This window comes from Paramisgurnus dabryanus, chromosome 20 (assembly GCF_030506205.2).
Source record: "Paramisgurnus dabryanus chromosome 20, PD_genome_1.1, whole genome shotgun sequence".
Classification (NCBI taxonomy): Eukaryota; Metazoa; Chordata; class Actinopteri; order Cypriniformes; family Cobitidae; genus Paramisgurnus; species Paramisgurnus dabryanus.
Window position 1 is genome coordinate 10,278,141 of NC_133356.1, and position 20,738 is coordinate 10,298,878.

The window sequence follows — 20,738 nt, forward strand, 5'->3', positions numbered from 1 at the left end:
GGTTTGTGAATCCCTGCCGCATTAGAGGAAGCAGGCGGAGTTCCGCACACCTTCGTTTCTCCACAAGAATAAAAGTGAAAGTTTTTCAGACACCATGAACGGATCAGCACACAGCGAACCTGAGGTTGTAGATATTAATCTCAAAAGAGGCCCTGCTGGTAAGTTTATTTACAGTTCTTCAGCAATGTTGAAACGAAGTTTAGAAAGGCGGTTCTGTGCTGTTGCTTTGGCCCGCGTCAACCGGGTTCTGCGACACAAACTGATTTAACTGATACCTGGAGCCGAAAAAATGCCCCGGGCCTCTGTATGTTTAGCAGATTAGATCAAAATAAAATCGTTAACGTTAAATACAATAGACGTTTCGAAAGAGAAAGTTCATTGCACATCGGAACCAACACTAGTATGGACCGACATGCATAACCGGGTTATGAAAGTCACATTAACAAACGACCCCAAATACGCTTTGTTAGGCTGTTATTAAAATGCTGCCTTGGTTCCGATTCATTATTAAGATGTAAAGATGACAGACCAAGCGGACTGTTGACTTTTGTTGAACAGTTATATAATGTCTGTGTGTGTGACCTCTGCTCGAGGATATGACTGAGCTGTTTAGATGCAACTATTCCCGCGTGGACTTTGAGCTATAATTAAAGCTACTGTAATATAAAAGTAAAATAATATTTTTTGTATTGTTTCTATCAGCAGGGACGTCAAGAACACTTATAGGTCAGACTGCATTTAATTCAATTCAGATTTCTATTTACAATGTTGCATTGTAGCATAGCAGCTTTACACTAAATACAGACTAGTACAGGCAAATCTAGTAATTATTATAGGATATATTAAACAGGGTCAGTCATGCATGCTGATACAGGAATCCTTCCAACAATGACATTGTAATTTAGAAAGAAAATGTTTCTGGTTTATCTCCTTTAAAGTGAAATGGCACTTCAAGTGTTTTACAGATAGAATTCAAACAACAATAAAGTGCATCAGGATTTCTCTGTATGTCTCCATTTAATCATGTAAGTAGAGGTAATCTAATGTAAAGTGTGTAATATCCTCTCTGTCAGGTCTGGGGTTTAATATAGTGGGTGGAGTGGACCAGCAGTATATAATGAATGACAGTGGAATCTACGTGGCAAAAATCAAAGAAAACGGAGCGGCTGCATTGGATGGACGTCTACAGGAAGGAGACAAAATTATTGCGGTAAAACACCAGTACTTTATAAAGTTAACTAAGACTAATGCTTGCCCTACTAAAAAGACCAGCTAAAAACGGTTAACCAGCTTAGGCTAGTTTAAGCTGTTCTCCCAGGCAGGTTTTAGTTGGATATGATGGTGTAGCAGGCTGGTTTAAGAGGGGTTTTGGCCACTTTTTAGATGGTCAAGCTGGGAGACCAGCTGAGCTGACCCAACATCTTAAAGGACAACACCACCAACATTTTTCAATATTTACTGTTCTTACCTCAACTTCGACAAATGAATACATGCCTATCTTTTTTCAATGCGTGCACTTTATCTTTGTACAGCGCGTTGTGAATTTGTTAGCATTAAGCCTAGCCCATTTCATTCCTTAGGATCCAAACAGGGATGAATTTAGAAGCCACCAAACACTTCAATTTTTTTCTTATTTTAAGACTGTTACATGAGTAGTTACACAAATTAAGTATGGTGGCACAAAATAAAACATGGCATTTTTTTTACGGATAAAACAAGATCTTTATTGTATGGCGGAAGAAGACTTTGTTTGCAGCACTTCGACCTTGGGTGCAGTAAAATTGATGAAGTTTGAGCGAGAGGGCGAGTAGTCAGGAGTGATGATGTTACTGCGTGCCAAGGTCGAAGTGCTGCAAACTAAATGCTCTTAATCTGAAGGTCACTGGGTTGAGTCTCATGGCCAACTGCGAGGTGCCCTTGCACGTTTCCCCCAATTGCTTGGCAGTGCCGCAATGATCGTTGCCCACTGCTCCGTGTGTGTGTGACTTCTCACTGGGATAGGTTAAATGCAGAGGTCACATTTCGAGTGTGGGTTATATCACTTTCTTTCACTTTTTTAATAAATGCTATTATCTTTATTGCAATGGGTAGGAAGTTTGATTTCATTTATCTACTAAAATCAAGTGGTGGTTTAGTGATATGATCTTTCTACATGAGTGACGTGGTTATGCTTGTTTTGTTTAGATAAATGGGCGAAAGTTGGAGAATTTGTCTCATGGTGCAGCAGTGGATCTGTTTCGGACTGCAGGAGAGGATGTGCAGCTCCGTGTACAGCAGCGAGTAAGTGTTTGCGAAAAAATTTGATCCGAATGATACCGTCGCTGAGAAGTGCAAAATAACACAACAAATCCAAATTAAAAACACAAATGCAAATCTAAAAACAAAATGCCAAAAAAAACACTACAACAAATTCAGTGACAAAATAACAAGTCAGAAAACAAGAAAAATATTTGAACTGCAGAATGATGGCCAAATTTGAATTTACACGTGCACACTGTGCTACCAGCTGTACTGTACTTTCGGTGTATCTTGATTGATAGAGATGTCGTCCAATCAGCAGTTACCATTCCATTTGCGCAATATACCTACCTTTTCTGGTTTGTATATTTGTTGTTGTTTCCTGATTGTTGTTTTGTTTTCTGATTGGGTATTTTATCACTTTTTTTACTTGGTATTTTGTTTTTAATTTATTGTTTTGATTTTAGATTTGTTGTTTTGTTTCGCACTTCTCAGCCACCGTAGAACGTAGATTATGTTTTACACTATAGGGCAGATTCCCGGACAGGGCTTATCCTAGTCCTAGACTAAATAGCATTTTTGCTGCCTTCATTTAAAAACGCATTGTACTGACATATCTTAACATACATCAGTGCCCTTTATTTTGCCTCAAAATGCACACAAGTAATGTTTTTAGTAAGGCATGTTTGTTATATTTAATTTTTGGGTTAAGGAAATCCCTGTCTGGGAAACCACCCCTTTAAAAACGAATCCATTGTAATAGTCATTTAGTAAATCATCTCAATGAATGAATTAGGCTATGTTTACATTAATGCGTTTATCCTTTAAAACGCGTTACTTTTGCTACGTTTACGCCTTTCATCTACACTACATCACCGTTTTCGACCCTCATAAACGGATTCGTTCGCAAACGCTGCAGACCCTGTTTTAGTTTGAGAACTCACACGTTGCTCTGAGTGTAAATGAACGTAGACGGAGTCTTATGTAAACGAACAGCTGATGTTAACGTGACAGCGCATTTTCAAAGTAAAAATTATTTTATTCATATAAATGTTGGTTTGTTACGGAGGTTTTGCCAAAAATAGTAAACATCTACCAACCAGCTATTATAAACGCTATATCGGATTGGTTTAACATGTATCCTTATAGATAATGTCTGTTTTATATGAATGTTTGAGTGTTGTTGGGTTTAATGTGTTTATGTTTTGTTTAAATTTAGTTAGCTTACGAAAGATGGACTGTAATTTTAAACGCCATATAGGCGTTGCAAATGCCAATATGAAGGGAGAATTGTAATGGGTCAGACATTATTTTCCAGTTTAATGTAAGTTTTGTTTGCTACTTTAAAATGAATTTCGTTTCAGATAATTTGTCTCTTAATTTGAATCGATGTTTTGTTGATAAGTTTTGTGAATATATATTAATAAAAACAATAAACTCAAAGTCATTAATATATAATGCTCTTAGGCGCTTGCTTTTAGCTATTTCTGTGTTGCTAGCGGAGGACGTGCACGGACCTCGCAGACTTTTAAAAATTAATGCAATAAGCATTTCTGGTAGGCTAAATTAATACTTCACCTCTTACTATGTTTGATTGAAGTTTGCATTTGCTAAAATTTATTTTTGCTTCAAGTTTGTTTAGGACTGTTCACTTGAATGCTTTCTTTTTAAATCATAAAGAACTTTCTGTTTAGTTATAAAATCAAAATTAACCTATTAATCATATTAATATGTTGTAGGGGGGAGATAGAACAGTATAAGACTTTCCCAAACACATTTTTATAGGTAAAAAAATAGTGTCTGTTATAGTTGCCAGCAAAGGACCCATGTATGACTTTTTGTCAATATCGCACACCCCTAGGCTGCAAACGCGCAAAGGTAAGCTATTATTAGAGTCATAAGTTATTTTACACTTTTATGCGCACGCCCAGTTATGTGATTGGTCATGTTTCATGCGTTTATGGTGGTGTATAGTGTGGATGAAGATTCTTTTTAAAATGCCAGTATAAACGAGGATCGTTTTCATTTTAAAATGCCGTTTTAAAACGCAAATGCTCTAATGTAAACATGGCCTTTGACTCCTCTGTATTCAGGAGATCCACTGACCCATATCCACTTTGTTTGCAGTGTCTCTCCCAGCAGAACGGCCCCTTGGGGTCTCATAGTGATGGTGATTCTTCATCATCTCTCAACACAATCATCACTGTCGCCGCCCTAGTAGCAGTAATAGCAACGGGTTTCATCATGTACAAACGGTGGAGTCTCCGGGCGCCCCGGAGCCCCTTTTAACCCATCACGTTTTACAGACTTTACAGACAGCTTTTTTTGAACCTTCTGCTGAAGGCCCAAACATTAATGGGGAGAGGAAATAGAAACCCGGTTAATGAAAGCAGAAGTACACATGCAGATTTTCTTTAATTATTTGTGCCATTGTTATGATGACCGAAGTAGCTGTACGTGTTTTTGTTTGGTTCGATGATAATCATTTACCTGGATTATCAGCCATTATGTATCTTACTGAAGACATTGCATGGTGGAGTGAGATCATTATTTGAAGGAACAGGTATGAGCATGGCGTTGGGTTCAACCGCATCTTCATAATCTGGGCTGAAAAGAGACCAAAGAGAGGAAGAAGATTGAGACCAAAGTGGAGCTGTGTTTGGGAAAAGAAAGGACCACAGATGAGTTTTTGTTTTATTTTATACATCCAGCTGCTCCCATAGACTGGAATGAGCCTGAGGTGTACTATTAGACTATTAAAGGTCTTCTGAGGTACCAGCTTGTGCAAGATTATGAAAGTATAAAGTTGGATACATGATGTGGGTTGACTTGATAGTTTCTCACTCGCCCATCCACGTTTCAACATGTAGGATGTGTTGTGTGACTGCAGGGAGGTGGCATGAGTTGCTTGGCCCTGAATGTGCTGTGTGTCCTTAACGTTCCTCCCTCAGGGGAATATCTAAAGGTGGCACTTGTTAGAATTCACAATCAAAATGAAAATGTTGATATTGTACACATACACTAACGTTTTTGGAGCTATAATTTGAACCACTCATGTTCGTGCCTTGCTACGTTGAGCTGCTGGTCTCAGTGCTGCCCCCTGTATGCAGGTAATTGTTAGGGGCTTTAGCTCTGTGCTTTTTGTCTGTAGGATCTATTCATTAACTGACACGTGTATGTATTTGTGTCCTCATGCCAGTCCTTCTGCAAATCTGTGTGAATGAAAAACATGAAATTCTCATTCACAAAGTTAACTTGAAATAATGTTAGATTCACATTCATCATGCCTTAAATAAAAATCAGTTTAAGAAAATCAATCAAGCTTATGTTATCTTGGCATTTTTCTGTTTGTATTTAACTCTTTAATTATGTAAGGAATACAGTAATTTTCATGTGTACAATTTTTAGAAGTTAAACCGTGCACTTGAACATAAGTAATTATGAGAAGCCCACTACTCCCCCTGCTGGCCTGGAGGACGGGTACACCCTTGCAAAGTCCCCAGTTTGTGCCTGATGTGTTGTATAATGTTTTATACAATTAATTAGAAGCCGATTTAGTTTTTGATGCCGTTTTCCTCCATGAAAGAAAATGTTTGTAATCCTGGCAAAAAAAAATTTGTTAAAACGTACATGATCTGTTGGATTGAGCTTTATTCTAAACTTGAAAGGGTTTATGAATCAGGGTGCCCACGGGTCCTTGATATCCTTTGAAAGTTTGTCAATCTGAGGGATAAAATGCAAGGCCCTGGGAAGTTTTTGAAAATATACATGCATGGATACAGGTCATTGAAGGTTCTTGAATCTATTTATGCAAGAGGTTTTCTGGAAAAAATCCATATTATTTACTGTGTAGTGTAGGATAATATCATAAAATTCTAGACTTTTTAAGCACACATGCTAAACTGTTCGCTTTAAATGCTTATATCTTCCGTATGTGAATGTTGATTCATACCAAAATGCTTTTTTCCATAGTTGTGTTTGACACATCAAAACGTCTCTGGTTACTTATGTAACTGTTGTTCCTTGAGAAGGGAACAAGATGCTGCGTCTCCCTTGCCATACTTCCTGCGTCCCTGTAACGCTGTCTTTGGCAATATTTCAGATAGCGATATACTTCCTGGCTCTTGCGTCACCCTGTCTTTGTCATTAAACCATACCATTGGTTGAATTTGATATACACATGCAGACGCACTTACTCCTGGAGGCGTCCCCAAAGTGTCACCAAAGTGACGCAGAGTAAGTTCCCTCGAAAGGCGTTCGAGTTCCCCCACATTTAGTCCTTATATTTGAGGTTATTGGACCTGGAAAGTCCTTAAAATGTCCCTGAATTTGAAGTTAACTACGGTGTGGGAACCCTGATGAATATAATTGTTTAACTTAATTTGTTAAGTTCAAGTAACATAAAAAAAATATGTTGTTATAATATAATTTTTCAGTGTGAACTGGATTTTTCTTAAAGTAACTGCAGCTTTATATAGACACACATTGATCTTTAGGCAAAAATTACTGATGCTCAGACGATACATCACTACCCTGACCCAAAGGATCTGTAAAACTGTCCTCTACAAGATTAATATACCATTCTTGAAGGTTAGGAACATAACCGTACAGTCATTGTGCAAAACAAATACTGCAAAAATGTACTGCTTTTGGTATTTACCTTTTGGTACCTCAGCCAACAGCTTTTTAGATTTAAAATATGATATCTGGCCAAAAGCACAGCTGGCAGCTGTCCATTATAATTTCAAAAATCTGTTCTGTTATGTCTTATGTGACTGATGACTTTTTGTACACATTTCAAGCTTATTTCCAAATATTAATCTGAAATTGAATTTATTTAAATCAGATTGGTCAGAACAGCAGGCTTTCAGTCCGTAGATAGAAAGACAACAGCGGTCTATCTAAATGTACAGACTGCTATATCTCTCCATTCGGAAGTGCAAATGTGTACTGGTATGTGCATGTTTAAGTGTGTATGTTATTGTGTGTACTTTAGTGTGTGTTCAACCTCATCATCTGAAATCAATACACTCAACGCAGCAGTGATTGCACTTAAGATGAGCAGAGGGGGAAGAGAGAGATAATGCAGATAATGCACTTCCTGTATCATGAAATCATTTATTATTGCACAACTCGCATGGTGAGCTAGAAGCAGCAAGGATGGTTGCATCCTTGCTACTGGGAGTTTTTGAATATCCCTAATGTATAAGCAACAGGAAGAGGATTAAAGATGCAGTCATTCATCTAACTGCTATTTTCCACACAATCAATACACTGCGATAAGTAACCTGAAGAAGAGCAAGACAGTCTCATCATTTTATGGATAGATTCCTCTATCTATCTACCTCATGCAGTCCCAACCATAAAGAGTAATGCAGAACCTCAGACAATTGGTGCTTAAAATTATGTAATTTAGTTACATTTTGACTAAAAGAAACTTACAGTTGCCACAAAATGTCAGGTTGTAAACCCATGGTGCATGGGTAAAATATGGACAAACCCAAGGGTTATTGGGTTAAATTAACCTATGCTGGGTTCCCATAAATGGGTTAAATATGGACAGTGTCTTGGTTAATTTTCTAGGTTCATATATGACCCAACAATTGATTCCAATCCTATCGTTCCAATCCTATCGTCCTAAGTGATAGGTGGTCCTCCTTGAGCATGAAATGATGTCTGTTCAGTATCAGCAAGTTATCACTCGGTATAGAGAGAGCAGAGATGTTGTGTTGATCACATTGCCCACATCGGAATAACGCATCACCCCCGCCCCGAGGCTTTAACGCTCAGTACTGATAGAGCGGGATGATGGACACGCGCGCTGCGTAATGGTCATGATGATGATGATGTCATAAAGTCATTCTAGCAGCGCAGCGCACAATCCTCGCGCGAATCACGACACGGATACGGTGATGCTAATATCTCTATCGTAAAGGAATTTTAATCCCGCGCGGAAATACTAGAGACCATCCGAGTTGCCTATCGATCGTTCCCCAGCGCGCCTCCATGTAGACGCATCTCAGGACTGCGGCGCAGATGGCTGTTGCGGTCGGGATTGCACCAAGCTCCGACAGCTGCAAGCCTAGCGGTGAGACCCATGGAACCGAGGCACACGCGACCGCGCGCGTCATTACGGCGACTCTCTGTGTGGAATAACGGGAATTAGTACTCCTAGAAACAGTGTGGATTTGAATGACAGCCAGGAGCATCAGCACCCGAGAGGACTCTTGCCGTTACCGTGTCTACCCCCGAGAAACGCCAAAAACAGTCAGTGGTTTATTGTAAATTCAGTCAATTTATTGCCCTTACCGGAGACTCTGAGCACTTCAAGTCCGGAGGCCATAAGTGCCTGTTTTCTCCTACTAGACTGACCATTGATGGGAACTGATGCCCTGTTGCCTTTTCTCGTCCGTGTCTACCTCTTCAACCCTCGTTTCTCCTCTAGTGACCGAACTAGGCCCTCAAGCCAGACCAAACACCTCAGAAAATGAAACTTTGATGGATTAAAAAAAACAATGATAATTATGTGTAGCGTTATTCCATCATTTTCTGAATTGGAAAGTCCCATTGCGCGCATTTGGTGCTAGGGTGCGCGTGAGAAAAAACGCCCGTTATTTTAAGGGATTACGCGCTTCATTTAGGGGATTTCTCAGGACCGCAGGATGGCAAATGAACCTGTTATCCTTAACGTGTATGACATGGTAAGACTCTTCTATCGTTTTCCTTTCAGTTTTCAACTCTGCTTCCTTTTCTTACTCCTTCTCATGGCTCTAATAAAATGGCATGTAATTAAAAGTAATGCGGAGATAATGCAATATGAAAACAATGGTTGCGTAATTATAGCCGTGTGATTGGGGATGTTTACTCAAAGGTTTCATTGAAAACCACAGGACTACTTTTGACACCTTGCAAGCAGCATAGGCTGTGATGTGAGCGCATGTGTTGTTCCTCCCATGCAGCAGGAGGCGCTGTCGCCTCATCTACGCCTCACACAAAACACCAGCGCGTACTGTAACAGATAGGACCTACTTTTAACAGTACGTTTCATCAAAAGTTAAACATCTGCATGTTTATGCTTATGCTTAACGTTTTGCTCACATTACGGACACATCAAATCAGGCATGTTTTCAGTATCACGTGACCCGTGTGTTTTATTCGATTCAATAAAAAAAAATTATATAGCGCTTTTCACAATTATTAATTGTACAACAGCAAAATAATGTTCTCAAAATAACCTCATTGTTAAATGCAAAAACAGTTTTACTATTAAGAATAAATATCTTGTAAAGCTACTTATATCGCTTACACTTGAAAATGTCTAAATATGGCAGCTGCCGTGTCCATCTGAAATCTCAGTAGAAACCATCTTAACAAAAATTAACCATGGTTTAACTACAGTAAAAATCCAAAACAAAATTCATGAGCCCTATTCACTTCCATAGTATTCCTTTTCCTACTATGGAAGTGAATGGAGCCCATGGTAGTTTATACAGGTTTGCATACATGAGTGAGAAAATGATGAAAGAATTTTCATTTTTGGGTGAACTATTCCTTTAAGACTGCCCTATATACACAACCCCCCCCCCTCCGTGTTTACAGGCAGTCTTGCCCGGTCCAATATAGCAGTGCTATTGATTCAATGGACAATGCGGCAGCCAACCCTGCTGGAAAAAACAACAAGACCAGCATATGTTGTGTTTGGGTGCTGGTTTGCTGGTGACCACAAGCTAAACCAGCACCAAACCAGCATAGGAATTATGCTGGTCAATGCTGGTTTTTTCAGCAGGGAATTGTTTGGGCACGTTGTTGCTTCTGTGTCCAACCTCACAACACTAAATTGTCTTCATATACACAAAAAAATTGCACACATAGCATGTGTGGTAATAGCAGGTGTGTGCTGAGAACTCCCAGAGGACCAAGGGAACAGCTGTTTCTGGTTAATGTCCCGTGATACCATGCTGCAATAGATGGTTATAGAGAGAGTGCTATAACGGGGAAAGGAAACAAAAATCTACTCTTTAGAGAATTTAAATACTGTGTGAAATAATCTTCACTTTTAGTAAAACATAAAAACCTTGTTATTACATTTGCAATATGTTAAAAACAGTTTCTTAACTGTTTTACACCCACCTTAAACCACATATAACACTGATATATAAAAGGGTGTGGATAGATTAGTCTTTGCACATTAAATCATGTTATTTTATTCATGAAGGGCAGCTGGTGCACCTTTTGGCCTCACACAGACACACAATTCTCTCTATATTTCACCCCCCCCCCCCCCTTAAGAGCTAAAGTGTGTGTCGAATGCCATTTTAGGTTTAGTCTACAGTGAATAAATCAGTTCTATGCCAAAAATTGCATTACTTTTGAGCCATAAACAAAACTACCCACATCAATTCATGTCCAGTTACATAGCCTACTTAGAAAGCTGAATCATTATGTAATGTTTTAATACCCACCTTATTCTTTTACTCTCTATCATGCTGTAAATGTTTTGTGTCTTTAACTACACATACACACATCTAAAAACGATTTGCCAAATAAAAGTACCTGCATAATCATAACAAATCTGTACAAAATAATAAATACCAGACACATCACCTAGTGTTTGCTCTGTCGTATTTGTGTAATGCAAATAATAACTCTGAATGAAATTCTTTAAAACATTTCTTTGATTAAATGTTTCTTTTTTTTGCTTTATCAGTACTGGATAAATGAATACACCTCTACTCTGGGTATTGGGGTCTTCCACTCAGGAATTGAGATCTATGGCAGAGGTACAGTGACCATAGTTTCCTACATTAAATGCACACTTATGTTGTTTGCAATGAATTTATTATCATTACTGATACAATTACAGTACTAAAAAATATTAAGTTGTGTCATCAACAAACAAAATTAAATAGAACAGTACAAATACATAGTTATTTGTGGTATGATTTTATGCAATGATGGTTATTTTACTGGTTTTATCAGTAACATTATTTACTCTTCACAGTTTTAATATTAAACCATAAATGGTGATATTATGTGAGTGACCTATGGGGGGCAGTAGTGTGCATGTCTGTACAGTAGTGGAACAAAGACAGTTCAGCTAAATCTGGGGGGGGGGGGGTCCTAAGCTGAGTCAAAAGTGACAAATAACACACATGCAAAGCCCTGTTTCTGTTTTACAGACTACTTGTGAGAATTTCTATAGACTGAGCATTTTTTTATTATCATTAATACAGAGTTTAGTTTCTTTAGTATGAATTTGAAATATAAATAAAACTTTTGTGATCTTTAAACCTTGATAGGGGAGATGAAAGATGAATAGTTAACAAATTTTTAATGATTAGAGAGCTGGGGTTGTAAACCAAAGGTCGTCGGTTCAAGTCTTACAGCCAGCAGTTTAACAAAGGCACCTTTACCATGGGTTAAATGCAGAGGTCACATTTCGAGAATGAAAATACTTGACAATGTCATTTAAGGTCCCCAAATTTAAAATCTGTCTTTACAATTATTTTGCAATTAATAAAAACAATTGCTAATTGACATAACTGAGAAACACCAAAAATAAAATAGAAAGCTTAAATGAATTGTAAGAATGATACAGACATGGTATATATATTAACAATGAGTGACTAAATTGTATTTTAATGCCTGCTGATTTGTTTCATTAAGAGTTTGCATATGGGGGCCATCCGTACCCTTTCAGTGGCATTTTCGAGATCAATCCTGGAACTGCCTCTGAACTGGGCGAGACTTTTAAATTCAAGTGAGTTTTACACATGCAAATAGACACATATGGCCTATTAAAACAATCACTCACGTGTCCTGTTTCCTCTCCAGAGAGTCTATAGCTCTGGGTACGACAGACTTTGCAGAGGAGGACATTGATAAGATAATGGAGGAGTTGGGGAGGGAGTTCAAAGGAAACGCCTACCACCTGATGCATAAAAACTGCAACCACTTTTCTTCCTCGCTCTCTGAAGTCAGTGTTTTTCAACTACAATGTTTGCTGTTTGTCTTTCAAAAGCAACAGCAGTAACCCACTGTTTTCTTCCTAATTTCTATTTTATTCCTTGTCCCTCGTTGTAGTTGCTGTGTGGCAAAGAGATCCCACGCTGGGTGAATCGGTTGGCATATTTCAGCTCCTGTATACCATTCCTGCAGAGTTGTCTCCCCAAAGAGTGGCTCACACCTGCTGCGCTTCAGAGTCATATCAGCATGGGCCTTCGAAAGGAGAATTCACATTTACACGAGTCCAGCGACGACGAGACCTCAGAGGCGGCAGCCGGACAGCCTGGAACGTCACACGGCTGCAGACACACTCGTGTGTGATCCTGCATACACATTTAAGCTAATATAACACTAATATAACTGCACATACACTGACAACTGTTGATCCTGCTGCTACAGGATTGGATAAACTAGAAGCTAGACCTCATCACCTTAAGGGGAAGTCAAAGTCATTTTTCTTGGAGCCACCAGGGATTAAAAAAGGTTTAGAATTATTTAATTTTTTATCTGATTTTAAGAAAAACATATAGTCGTGTAAGCTATTTCTTCTGAACATGGGACGAGCTAAGTGATGGGGGATCAAGATGGATCGACTGCCTTCTGCTGGTGTTTCAGCACTACAGGCACCTTCCTCTACAATACTGAACTTTCAGTATAATGTATCCATTTTTTATTGGTCCTTTAGACTTTTAATAACCTGTCTGGATGTTCTCCAGATCTAGCCGAGTTTGCTGTGTATTCAATTATTTTGTATGCTGTTGTGGAATGAGACAGTATTTACTGATGGTTGTTACTAGTTGTTCTCTGGTGAACTACAAAGGAACCTTTACAATTTGTTCTCAATTTCTTTTTTTTATTTCCTTCTTTTTAACACAATGCAGATTTAAAGGTTTGCGCCAAAATAAACTGTCATCATTTACTCATCCTTGTGTCGTTTCAAACGTATATCTATCTAAAGGAATGTTGATGTTGCTTTTTTGGAACAACATGTTTGAGTAAATAATGACATCATTTTTGGGTAATAACCTTTGAATTTATTATATGATGTCAAACTTTTAATACCACATATTTTTGAATCTCAGATGTTTTGGTTAAAATGTCATATTATTTTAATTTAGATTGCTTTGTTCAACTTTAACAACCAACATATAGTATAGTGTATAGGGTAATTACATTGATGGATTTATGCTAATCAGGGCAGATGACATTTACAGTCATTGGAAACTTCAGCCTTACTAGCCATTGATATGCTGCACTCATACGAAACAAAAGCCTCTGTTGTTTGGTCGTCAAGAACACAAAAGGGGCAATTGTAGGGGGATGCTGGGGGTGGGTGCGAAAGTGTGGGTGTGGTCTGGACATAAGATTGGTATTTGTACTGTAATGATTAAATGCAATGCCTATAAGTGATTAAGAGAGAAGGGAGACGTGTTAAAAGGTTTAGTGGATAAATGGTTGTTTCTTTTGACTGCAGTTTTTTGTTTCACGATTGACTGAACAGACAATGTGCTGTTGGTTATATGAGCCATCTACACCTCACTAACCTGTTCCACTGCTTCTTCAAATTTTCAAGTCAAATTGAAACCCTTTGCAACATATTTTACTACTGTAATTTGAACATTAGAACCAGAAATAGAAGAACCATTTTTGACTGTATGGGTTCATCATCTGAAGAACTTGTATGTGTTCACAAAAGGTTCTTTAGACTATACAAAGATAAAAAAGACATTATTTTAAGAACCTTTGACTGAATGGTTCTTTGGGGAACCAAAAATGATTATTTCATGGCATCAATGTGAAGAACCTTTGTAGCGCCTTTATTTTTTAGAAGTATATAGATTAAAACATGTATTAATGGCTAAAAAGGTTACAGTTTGTAAATTATAATAAACAATTATTTACTATTCTTTTGACAAAGTACAACTTATAAAACCTAGAATTCCTATGGGACTTTTTATTTATTTATACTTTTAAAAGTATTTTGTAGGCATACTCCACTGATGCCTTTTTGCTTCAATTAGTATTTCTTGTATTAATGTGGACAATTGCAAATATTTACTGATGAATAGAGAATAAAGAATGAGATGGGATCGACTTTGGTTTGCTTAAACCCTGAAAAGCCTTTAAACATTGATTAAAGTGTATAACACACACCATAAATTCAGTACAAGATATTCACTGTGCCTATTTGACTCGTTGATACGTTTAACATAACACAGAAAAATCACGTGATGGGTTTCGGTTTCCGGTACAGTTTCAGACCGGATCAAACCAGTTCGAGCTTAACAGTAACAGCTGGCAAAACATGCAAAATAATAAAGAATATAAAATCCAAAAATATCTACCATGCTTTGAATATTCTTTAAACGATATATCTGGCACAATCGTATACAGAAGTTGTAAAACAAACAGAAACAATTTGGTTTCAACATGTTTATTCAAGCATGCACGAGCCTCTTCTGTCTTCTTACCCTCCCCCTGTGCGCGCGACACGCACATATAAATACTCGTGCACACGTCTTCACTTGCCAGTTCGAGACCAACGCCATTTTGTGCTGAGCTAAAAGGTGAGAGTACGAAGCAGAATGTTTGGAAATATTTAATTTTTTTAGTAAAATAGTTCGTTTTCCCACGTATTAATGTTTTGTATGTCGAATGGCTTTCTCATTTTAAGGTTATATTCGTCTTGTTTGCTGTTTTGATCGTTTAAATGTTTCTGCGCATGCAAACGAGGCCTGTTTGCCCTACCGCGTGTCGTGAGATTAACAATCGGGTGCTTTATTCGGTTAATTTTCGTTAAATTTTGAAGTTAAAATGTTACTTATTATTTTACTGCAACTCTGCTTTTGTTACTCTAAAGTTAACGCTATTTAATTTGTGTAACTTAAATGTAAATATCTTGTTGCGCAAACAAACGGCCCGCAATGCGTTTAGGATTCTCGAAATTATCTAAAAAAACAAAGTGTTTTCAAAGCGATCTATTTACGTTATACGAGTAGTCTCTCGTGATCAAATTTCTTGGAAGCATTTTAATGATTAACGTGAGCTGTTTAAGCATTAATCGGGTTAATCTTTGTAGAATTGCCGTTTGGTACCAGCAGGGCGGCGCTGTGACGTTTTCTCCAGGTCAAAGTTCCCCGCCACAGACTTTTTGATGACTCTTGACTATTTTATTCACAGAGCTTTACTATTTTATTCACAGATTTATACAAACCTTTCATCATGAGTGGATGTCGCGTTTTCATCGGCCGTCTGAGCCCCCATGCGCGTGAAAGAGACGTGGAGAAGTTCTTTAAGGGCTATGGACGCATCCGGGAGATAAACCTGAAGAACGGCTTTGGCTTTGTGGTAAGAATAGACACTATTTTGGCTATGTTTATTTTATAAAGTTGTAACGTCTGTTATGTGTCTAACTGGCTCTGCTTGTTTTTTTCTTAGGAGTTTGATGACCACAGAGATGCAGATGATGCAGTTTATGAGCTAAATGGAAAAGAACTGTGCAGTGAGAGGTAAGACAAAATACCAGTTTATAACATCTACACCTTTTTTAGATAAGTAGGAGATTTGTTTTATTTGCCTGGTTTGGTTTTTAACGGTATTGCCTTTAATTCCAGAGTGACAATTGAGCACGCCCGCTCTCGTCGCGGAAGAGGTGGTGGCCCAGGAATGGGAGGTGGACGCTTCTCTCCACGCTTCGGAGGCTATCGCCAGTCTCGCAGTGGGGGTTCCAGGTATGTCAGTGGTGTTGTGTATACTGTACGTGAGCGCTTTGTTTATTTGCATGATTTAAATAAGTAATTCTTAAAATTTTTATTCTAGGTATGGCCCACCAGTGCGCACTGAACACCGAATCATTGTGGAGAATCTGTCATCACGAATCAGTTGGCAGGTGAGCAACCATGTGCGGTAGCAGAAAGGAGCAGGGCACAAGCCTGCTGCTGTTGTTGTCTCATCAACCCTTCGTTTCTTTTGTCTTTTGACCAGCAATACAACGCCAAACTTTACTTTTAAACGCCCACACTGTAAAAAAAATCCTTATGTTTAATCAGCCCAGATTTACAAGTCATTTCAACTTATTTGTATCTTAAGAGATGAGTTGCTACAAGTATAAAATGAAGTTGACACATTTCTACTACATTTTATGAGCGATAACTTGTCGCTAGTCATTATAAATAGTAGAAAGTGAAAATGACTTGAGTTGATTAAACTAAAAAGATTAAGGCAGCAAATAACTAGGGCTGGGTGTCGATTCAGATGTTCCAGATTCGATTCACAAGCCATCGATTCAATTTTATACTCTACATCAATGTCGATGAAGCACCTGAAACTGCCATTTTAAGCACTGAATGAATGACAGGCTCGCCTCTCGCTCCTTGGTTACCTCACGCAAGGCAAAAAAGAGGGTGACCTCTAGTGAAGAAGACTAGTAATTATATTAACGTAAATCTTGCATTCAATGTTTGCGGTAATAAGTATGGGGGGAAAACTATCGTTTATGGTCTTTGAAAATCGATTTTGAATGGACCACGTAAAAAAAAAAAAAAACGCGACTAATTGAAAAATCAATTAATATTTGCCCAGCCCTACAAATAACTTTTTACAGTGCGTTCAATGTCAGTAACCTGGACATAAACTTTCTTCACCACAGCCAAACGTTGCTTAAGTGAAATGATTTCTATTTAATGTTGAAAGGTTCTCTAACCCAGACCCATGTTTTTCAAACCTTTTCTTTAACAGCTGTGCTCTGGTATTCTTTAATTGGAGTTGCATGCACAGCCTGCGAGGTGCATAGCGCCCTCCCGTGGTTGTGTTCTGAATAGTGTCCCTCTGGTGCCTCACCCGACACGCAGTATCTGCTGGTCTAAGTCTTGGCTGGGTCCGTAGCGCCAGAAAGAGCCGTAGCACAGGATAGCCTTAGAGGAACTGGGTAGCCGCTCTCTGGAGGGTCTGTGATGTCAGATCTGCTCCATCCCCCGCTCTGCTGGTTTGGGTCTTATTCTGTTGGTCCTGAAGCGGGGAGGGGTGCAGGGTTTTGACCCCTCCCCATCCTCTCTCTGGTGGGGTCCGTACTTACGGAGGCCGGATGGCTCGGGTCCGAGGTCGTTTTAACACGCTTCATTGCTTCCGTTTGCTATTTGGACAAGTGGCTCTTTGCTAATACCTTCTGTGGTTTGGAACGGTAAGTAGCTCATTACACTGGATAGTTACATGGTAAAGAAGGGTCTGTCACTGAGCGCCAGTGGAAAAGGGTTATATTCAAATCTGGGTTTAGATGTAAATAGATTCCACAGATTGCCGATGGGTTCCAGCCAGTAGTTTGGGAACATGCAAAAATCTACCTCACAAAAGGAGAACCTGTTCGCAGAACTAGATTAAGTCAAGCCCCAGGTGCGTCTCCTCCACAAAGGCCTTTGCTTCCTGCTGTTCTGGTAGTTTTATGACAGGGAAAAATGTCGCTTTGAAACACCCACTGGTAAGGGGACATCATCTGTTGAGGGAGCTTTCTACAGGTGCACACCACAGCACCGCCGCACACTTTAGCTGTGTATGTGTGGCGCTTTCTGAGCAGATGCTGCAGAATGCGGTGTGTATTTTAACGTGTGGATGCTAAAGCTGCAGTGTGTGGGTCATTGGTTGGCATTTGTGAGCGTGTGGTATTAAAGGCATTCTTTTCCTGCAGGATCTGAAGGACTTGATGAGGAAAGTCGGAGAAGTGACTTTTGTGGATGCACACAGGAGCAAAAAGAATGAGGGGTAAGTTTGCCTTGCGAAGTATTTGTGTAGATTGTGAAGATCAGTCAGCATTTTCTAACGTGTACTTGCTGTGTTTTATAGGGTGGTTGAGTTTGCTTCTCACAGTGACATGAAGAGCGCCATTGAAAAGCTGGACGGGACGGAACTTAACGGTCGCAAGATCAAGCTGTTCGAGGATCGCAAGAGAGGAGGGTACGTAGCACGCAACTGCACATGGCCTGTCTTTTATTACTGTACATTTACTAATTCTTAACGTTTTCAGCAGTCGGAGCAGAAGTCGTTCTCGCAGCAGAAGCAGCTCACGCTCTCGTTCTCGCAGTCGGAGTCGCAGCGCAGAGCGTGGAAGCAAACGCTCCCACAGCCGCTCGCCCAGTCGCACTCCAGAAAAGAAGTCCAACAACCGTTCACCCTCCCGCTCGCGTTCACCCTCTCCCGCTCCAAGAAATCAGAGCAGGAGCAGATCCCGGTCTGCCTCTGCAGAGAGTCAGCACTGAAATTTGTTTGTTTTTGTGTGTATGTGTGCGCGTGAAACATTGGATGAACTCCCTGCCACCCCTTCCCCACCTTGTGGCATATATTGAATTGTGCTACTTTAGTGTAAATTACCGTGCTACTTTAGTGTAAATTGTCGACTGAATGACTGTATGATATTTTTGTTTTTTTCTTAATGCTAAAGAGTTATGTGGGTTTAGTTAACTAAATGGACTAAGCTTATTGATACAATTTTCACATGGTCATGTTTAATTTTGTTTTTTATAATCCTGGAGGAATTCTGTAGAGATCTGTATGTCTTGTTTTTCAGCTAGTTTGTTTAGAAGGTCATACCTGTATATACACTCTGAAATAAAGTATATTGGTATTTGGAAAAAATACTTTTTTCATAAATTGTGTCGTTAGTTTCAATACTGTGTGTGATCTGTGTCGAGTCAAGTGTGCATGCTGAATTTGATTTTGCTGCCAGTTTGGAGGTTAGTAAAAATATGTGCGTAATGGCGTTTGATCTACAGATTTATAAATGGAAGTTTCTTCAAACCAAAACCACTTTCTAGAATTTTCTAATCTAAGGCTGCGTCCGAAACCGCATACTGTATAGTAGGTACTGAATTAGATGAAGTACCTACTTACTTGCCGTTAAAACAGTAGGTACTGTATAGTATGAATCCTGGTAGTATGAATGAGATTCGGACGTACTACATCCGCCATCTTGCTACATCACGTGACATACGTCGTCATCACGTCATGTCATTTCAGCGCGAAAACAGCCGCGTGCCTCTTCTTCTTCGTTGGATATCTCCTCGTCCGGGGCATCATGGGATAGTGAAGCGTCCATCGCATAGATATGTATATAAAGGCTAGATGGCTCGTCCGCGCTGATGGCCAATTGAGTGGAACGTCCGCATTTTGGCGGCCATCTTAGGACAGGGCGCTCGCTCACTCGTAGCATTGAGTTTTAATGATGCAGGTACTTTTAAATGACCATAACTTGCTTAATTTTTTACCGATTTTCAAACGGATTGGTTTGTTATAAACGTCAAAGATGTACCTATGACACTGAATACGTATACTAAAAATAAATAAAAAATTCATGAAACATGTTAAAGCATCCAGAATTATAGCCACGTTAATAACGTTTGTAAAAAACCAAACCGTTTGTAAATCCGTTAAGAATTCAGCAAGTTACGAGCATTTTAGTTGGCGTATGTCACTCACCTTCCGTCCACAGCAGCAGGGAGCAGCACTATGGCAGCACTGACCTAAGATGGCCGCCAAGTGACGACACAGCTGACTCCGCCTTGAGCCATCTAGCCTTTATATACATATCTATGGTCCATCGTATGCACACTGCAAAATCTAACCGGAAGTAGTAGGTCATCCGGGTACTTTTCGCATACTGTTTTTCGAATACTATGTATTCGGACATACTACTCGCCTCGCCTACTGCTTTTCGCGTACTATATAGTATGTAGTAGGCGGTTTCGGACGCAGCATAAATCTCGCTGCGTCTGCTATTTTGAACACCGTCCACTAGGCGGTGCTGTTTTCTTCGGAAAGAAAAGCCTAGAGACTATGTGCCTGCCTACCTTGTCATTCAAACAATAGCTGCCTGATTGAAACTCAATACTGTACCCGGAGACGCAAGCACACTGGGAGACAAGCATTATTGATCCAGTCAATATCTATTTCGCTGCAAAGAAGAGATGTAGGTTTGAAATCTGTATTTTAAATATCACGGTTGCTATGACGATCCTGGTAATCACATGCTGAGCAGGTATAGGAGAAATTGCATATACTCCGCAGTATCCAAGGACAAAAGCCGCCCTCTGTCTGTTTTTCTCTTTTGCTCGTTAAAGCTGGCTTTAGCACACTGCAATGCGTTCGTCCTCAAGGGCAAACCGATTAAATCAAACTTTAAACAAACAAGTGCTGCACTGAGATCAAATAAGAACTGTGCTCTTCGGACGAGAATAATACAGCCATTGTGATATCGTTTGGAAACACAAACAGTGCAGACAGGTTAATTACTGCCCTCTAAATAAAGATTTGTCAAATGAAAAAGTTATTCTGCCTTTGGCAAAATAAAATTTAGATAAACCGTTTTTTAATTCAAGCCCCCCACACGCTGTCCACAACAATATTAGAACTCCTACTACTGAACTTACTTATCTAGAAAGATCGTTTACATTTCATTTGTAACAACTTGCAGTGTTTTTAATTTACATTTTCTTGATTTCTTGTTTTGT

At 39.2% G+C, this 20,738-nt stretch overlaps 3 protein-coding genes across 5 annotated transcripts; all 3 read left to right on the plus strand.

The window, feature by feature from the left end:
* On the plus strand, positions 1–5,555 carry synj2bp (synaptojanin 2 binding protein). Of its 2 annotated transcripts, XM_065296361.1 has the most exons (5): positions 24–158; positions 703–726; positions 1,074–1,210; positions 2,185–2,280; positions 4,366–5,555. In XM_065296361.1, the coding sequence occupies exons 1-5, from the start codon at positions 95–97 to the stop codon at positions 4,525–4,527; spliced, it is 483 nt and encodes a 160-aa protein (XP_065152433.1). In that variant the 5' UTR covers positions 24–94; the 3' UTR covers positions 4,528–5,555. The 2 variants fall into 2 exon arrangements, with proteins under 2 accessions (XP_065152434.1, XP_065152433.1); XM_065296362.2 differs by lacking the exon at positions 703–726 and having other exon boundaries at positions 1–158.
* A 2,339-nt stretch (positions 5,556–7,894) lies between these two features.
* LOC135786780 (deubiquitinase DESI2) lies at positions 7,895–14,333 on the plus strand. Its single transcript, XM_065296350.1, has 5 exons — positions 7,895–8,939; positions 10,946–11,018; positions 11,905–11,998; positions 12,073–12,214; positions 12,322–14,333. The coding sequence occupies exons 1-5, from the start codon at positions 8,901–8,903 to the stop codon at positions 12,562–12,564; spliced, it is 591 nt and encodes a 196-aa protein (XP_065152422.1). The 5' UTR covers positions 7,895–8,900; the 3' UTR covers positions 12,565–14,333.
* Positions 14,334–14,719: 386 nt separating this feature from the next.
* Positions 14,720–18,869, plus strand: srsf5a (serine and arginine rich splicing factor 5a). 2 transcript variants are annotated; one of them, XM_065296348.1, is made up of 8 exons: positions 14,720–14,810; positions 15,446–15,591; positions 15,682–15,752; positions 15,858–15,974; positions 16,063–16,132; positions 17,924–17,997; positions 18,079–18,189; positions 18,260–18,869. In XM_065296348.1, the coding sequence occupies exons 2-8, from the start codon at positions 15,466–15,468 to the stop codon at positions 18,489–18,491; spliced, it is 801 nt and encodes a 266-aa protein (XP_065152420.1). In that variant the 5' UTR covers positions 14,720–14,810; positions 15,446–15,465; the 3' UTR covers positions 18,492–18,869. The 2 variants fall into 2 exon arrangements, with proteins under 2 accessions (XP_065152420.1, XP_065152421.1); XM_065296349.1 differs by having other exon boundaries at positions 18,263–18,869.
* The last annotated feature ends 1,869 nt before the right edge of the window (positions 18,870–20,738 follow it).

Excerpts from the sequence above, each read along its gene's own strand:
- synj2bp (XM_065296361.1), top strand. The coding sequence starts at position 95 with ATGAACGGATCAGCACACAGCGAACCTGAGGTTGTAGATATTAATCTC. Across the intron at positions 159-702 it reads TCTCAAAAGAGGCCCTGCTG|CAGGGACGTCAAGAACACTT; the intron begins GTAAGTTTATTT and ends TGTTTCTATCAG. Across the intron at positions 727-1,073 it reads GACGTCAAGAACACTTATAG|GTCTGGGGTTTAATATAGTG; the intron begins GTCAGACTGCAT and ends CCTCTCTGTCAG.
- LOC135786780 (XM_065296350.1), top strand. The coding sequence starts at position 8,901 with ATGGCAAATGAACCTGTTATCCTTAACGTGTATGACATG. Across the intron at positions 11,999-12,072 it reads GGCGAGACTTTTAAATTCAA|AGAGTCTATAGCTCTGGGTA; the intron begins GTGAGTTTTACA and ends TTTCCTCTCCAG. Across the intron at positions 12,215-12,321 it reads TTTCTTCCTCGCTCTCTGAA|TTGCTGTGTGGCAAAGAGAT; the intron begins GTCAGTGTTTTT and ends CCCTCGTTGTAG.
- srsf5a (XM_065296348.1), top strand. The coding sequence starts at position 15,466 with ATGAGTGGATGTCGCGTTTTCATCGGCCGTCTGAGCCCCCATGCGCGT. Across the intron at positions 15,592-15,681 it reads AGAACGGCTTTGGCTTTGTG|GAGTTTGATGACCACAGAGA; the intron begins GTAAGAATAGAC and ends TTTTTTTCTTAG. Across the intron at positions 16,133-17,923 it reads CATCACGAATCAGTTGGCAG|GATCTGAAGGACTTGATGAG; the intron begins GTGAGCAACCAT and ends CTTTTCCTGCAG.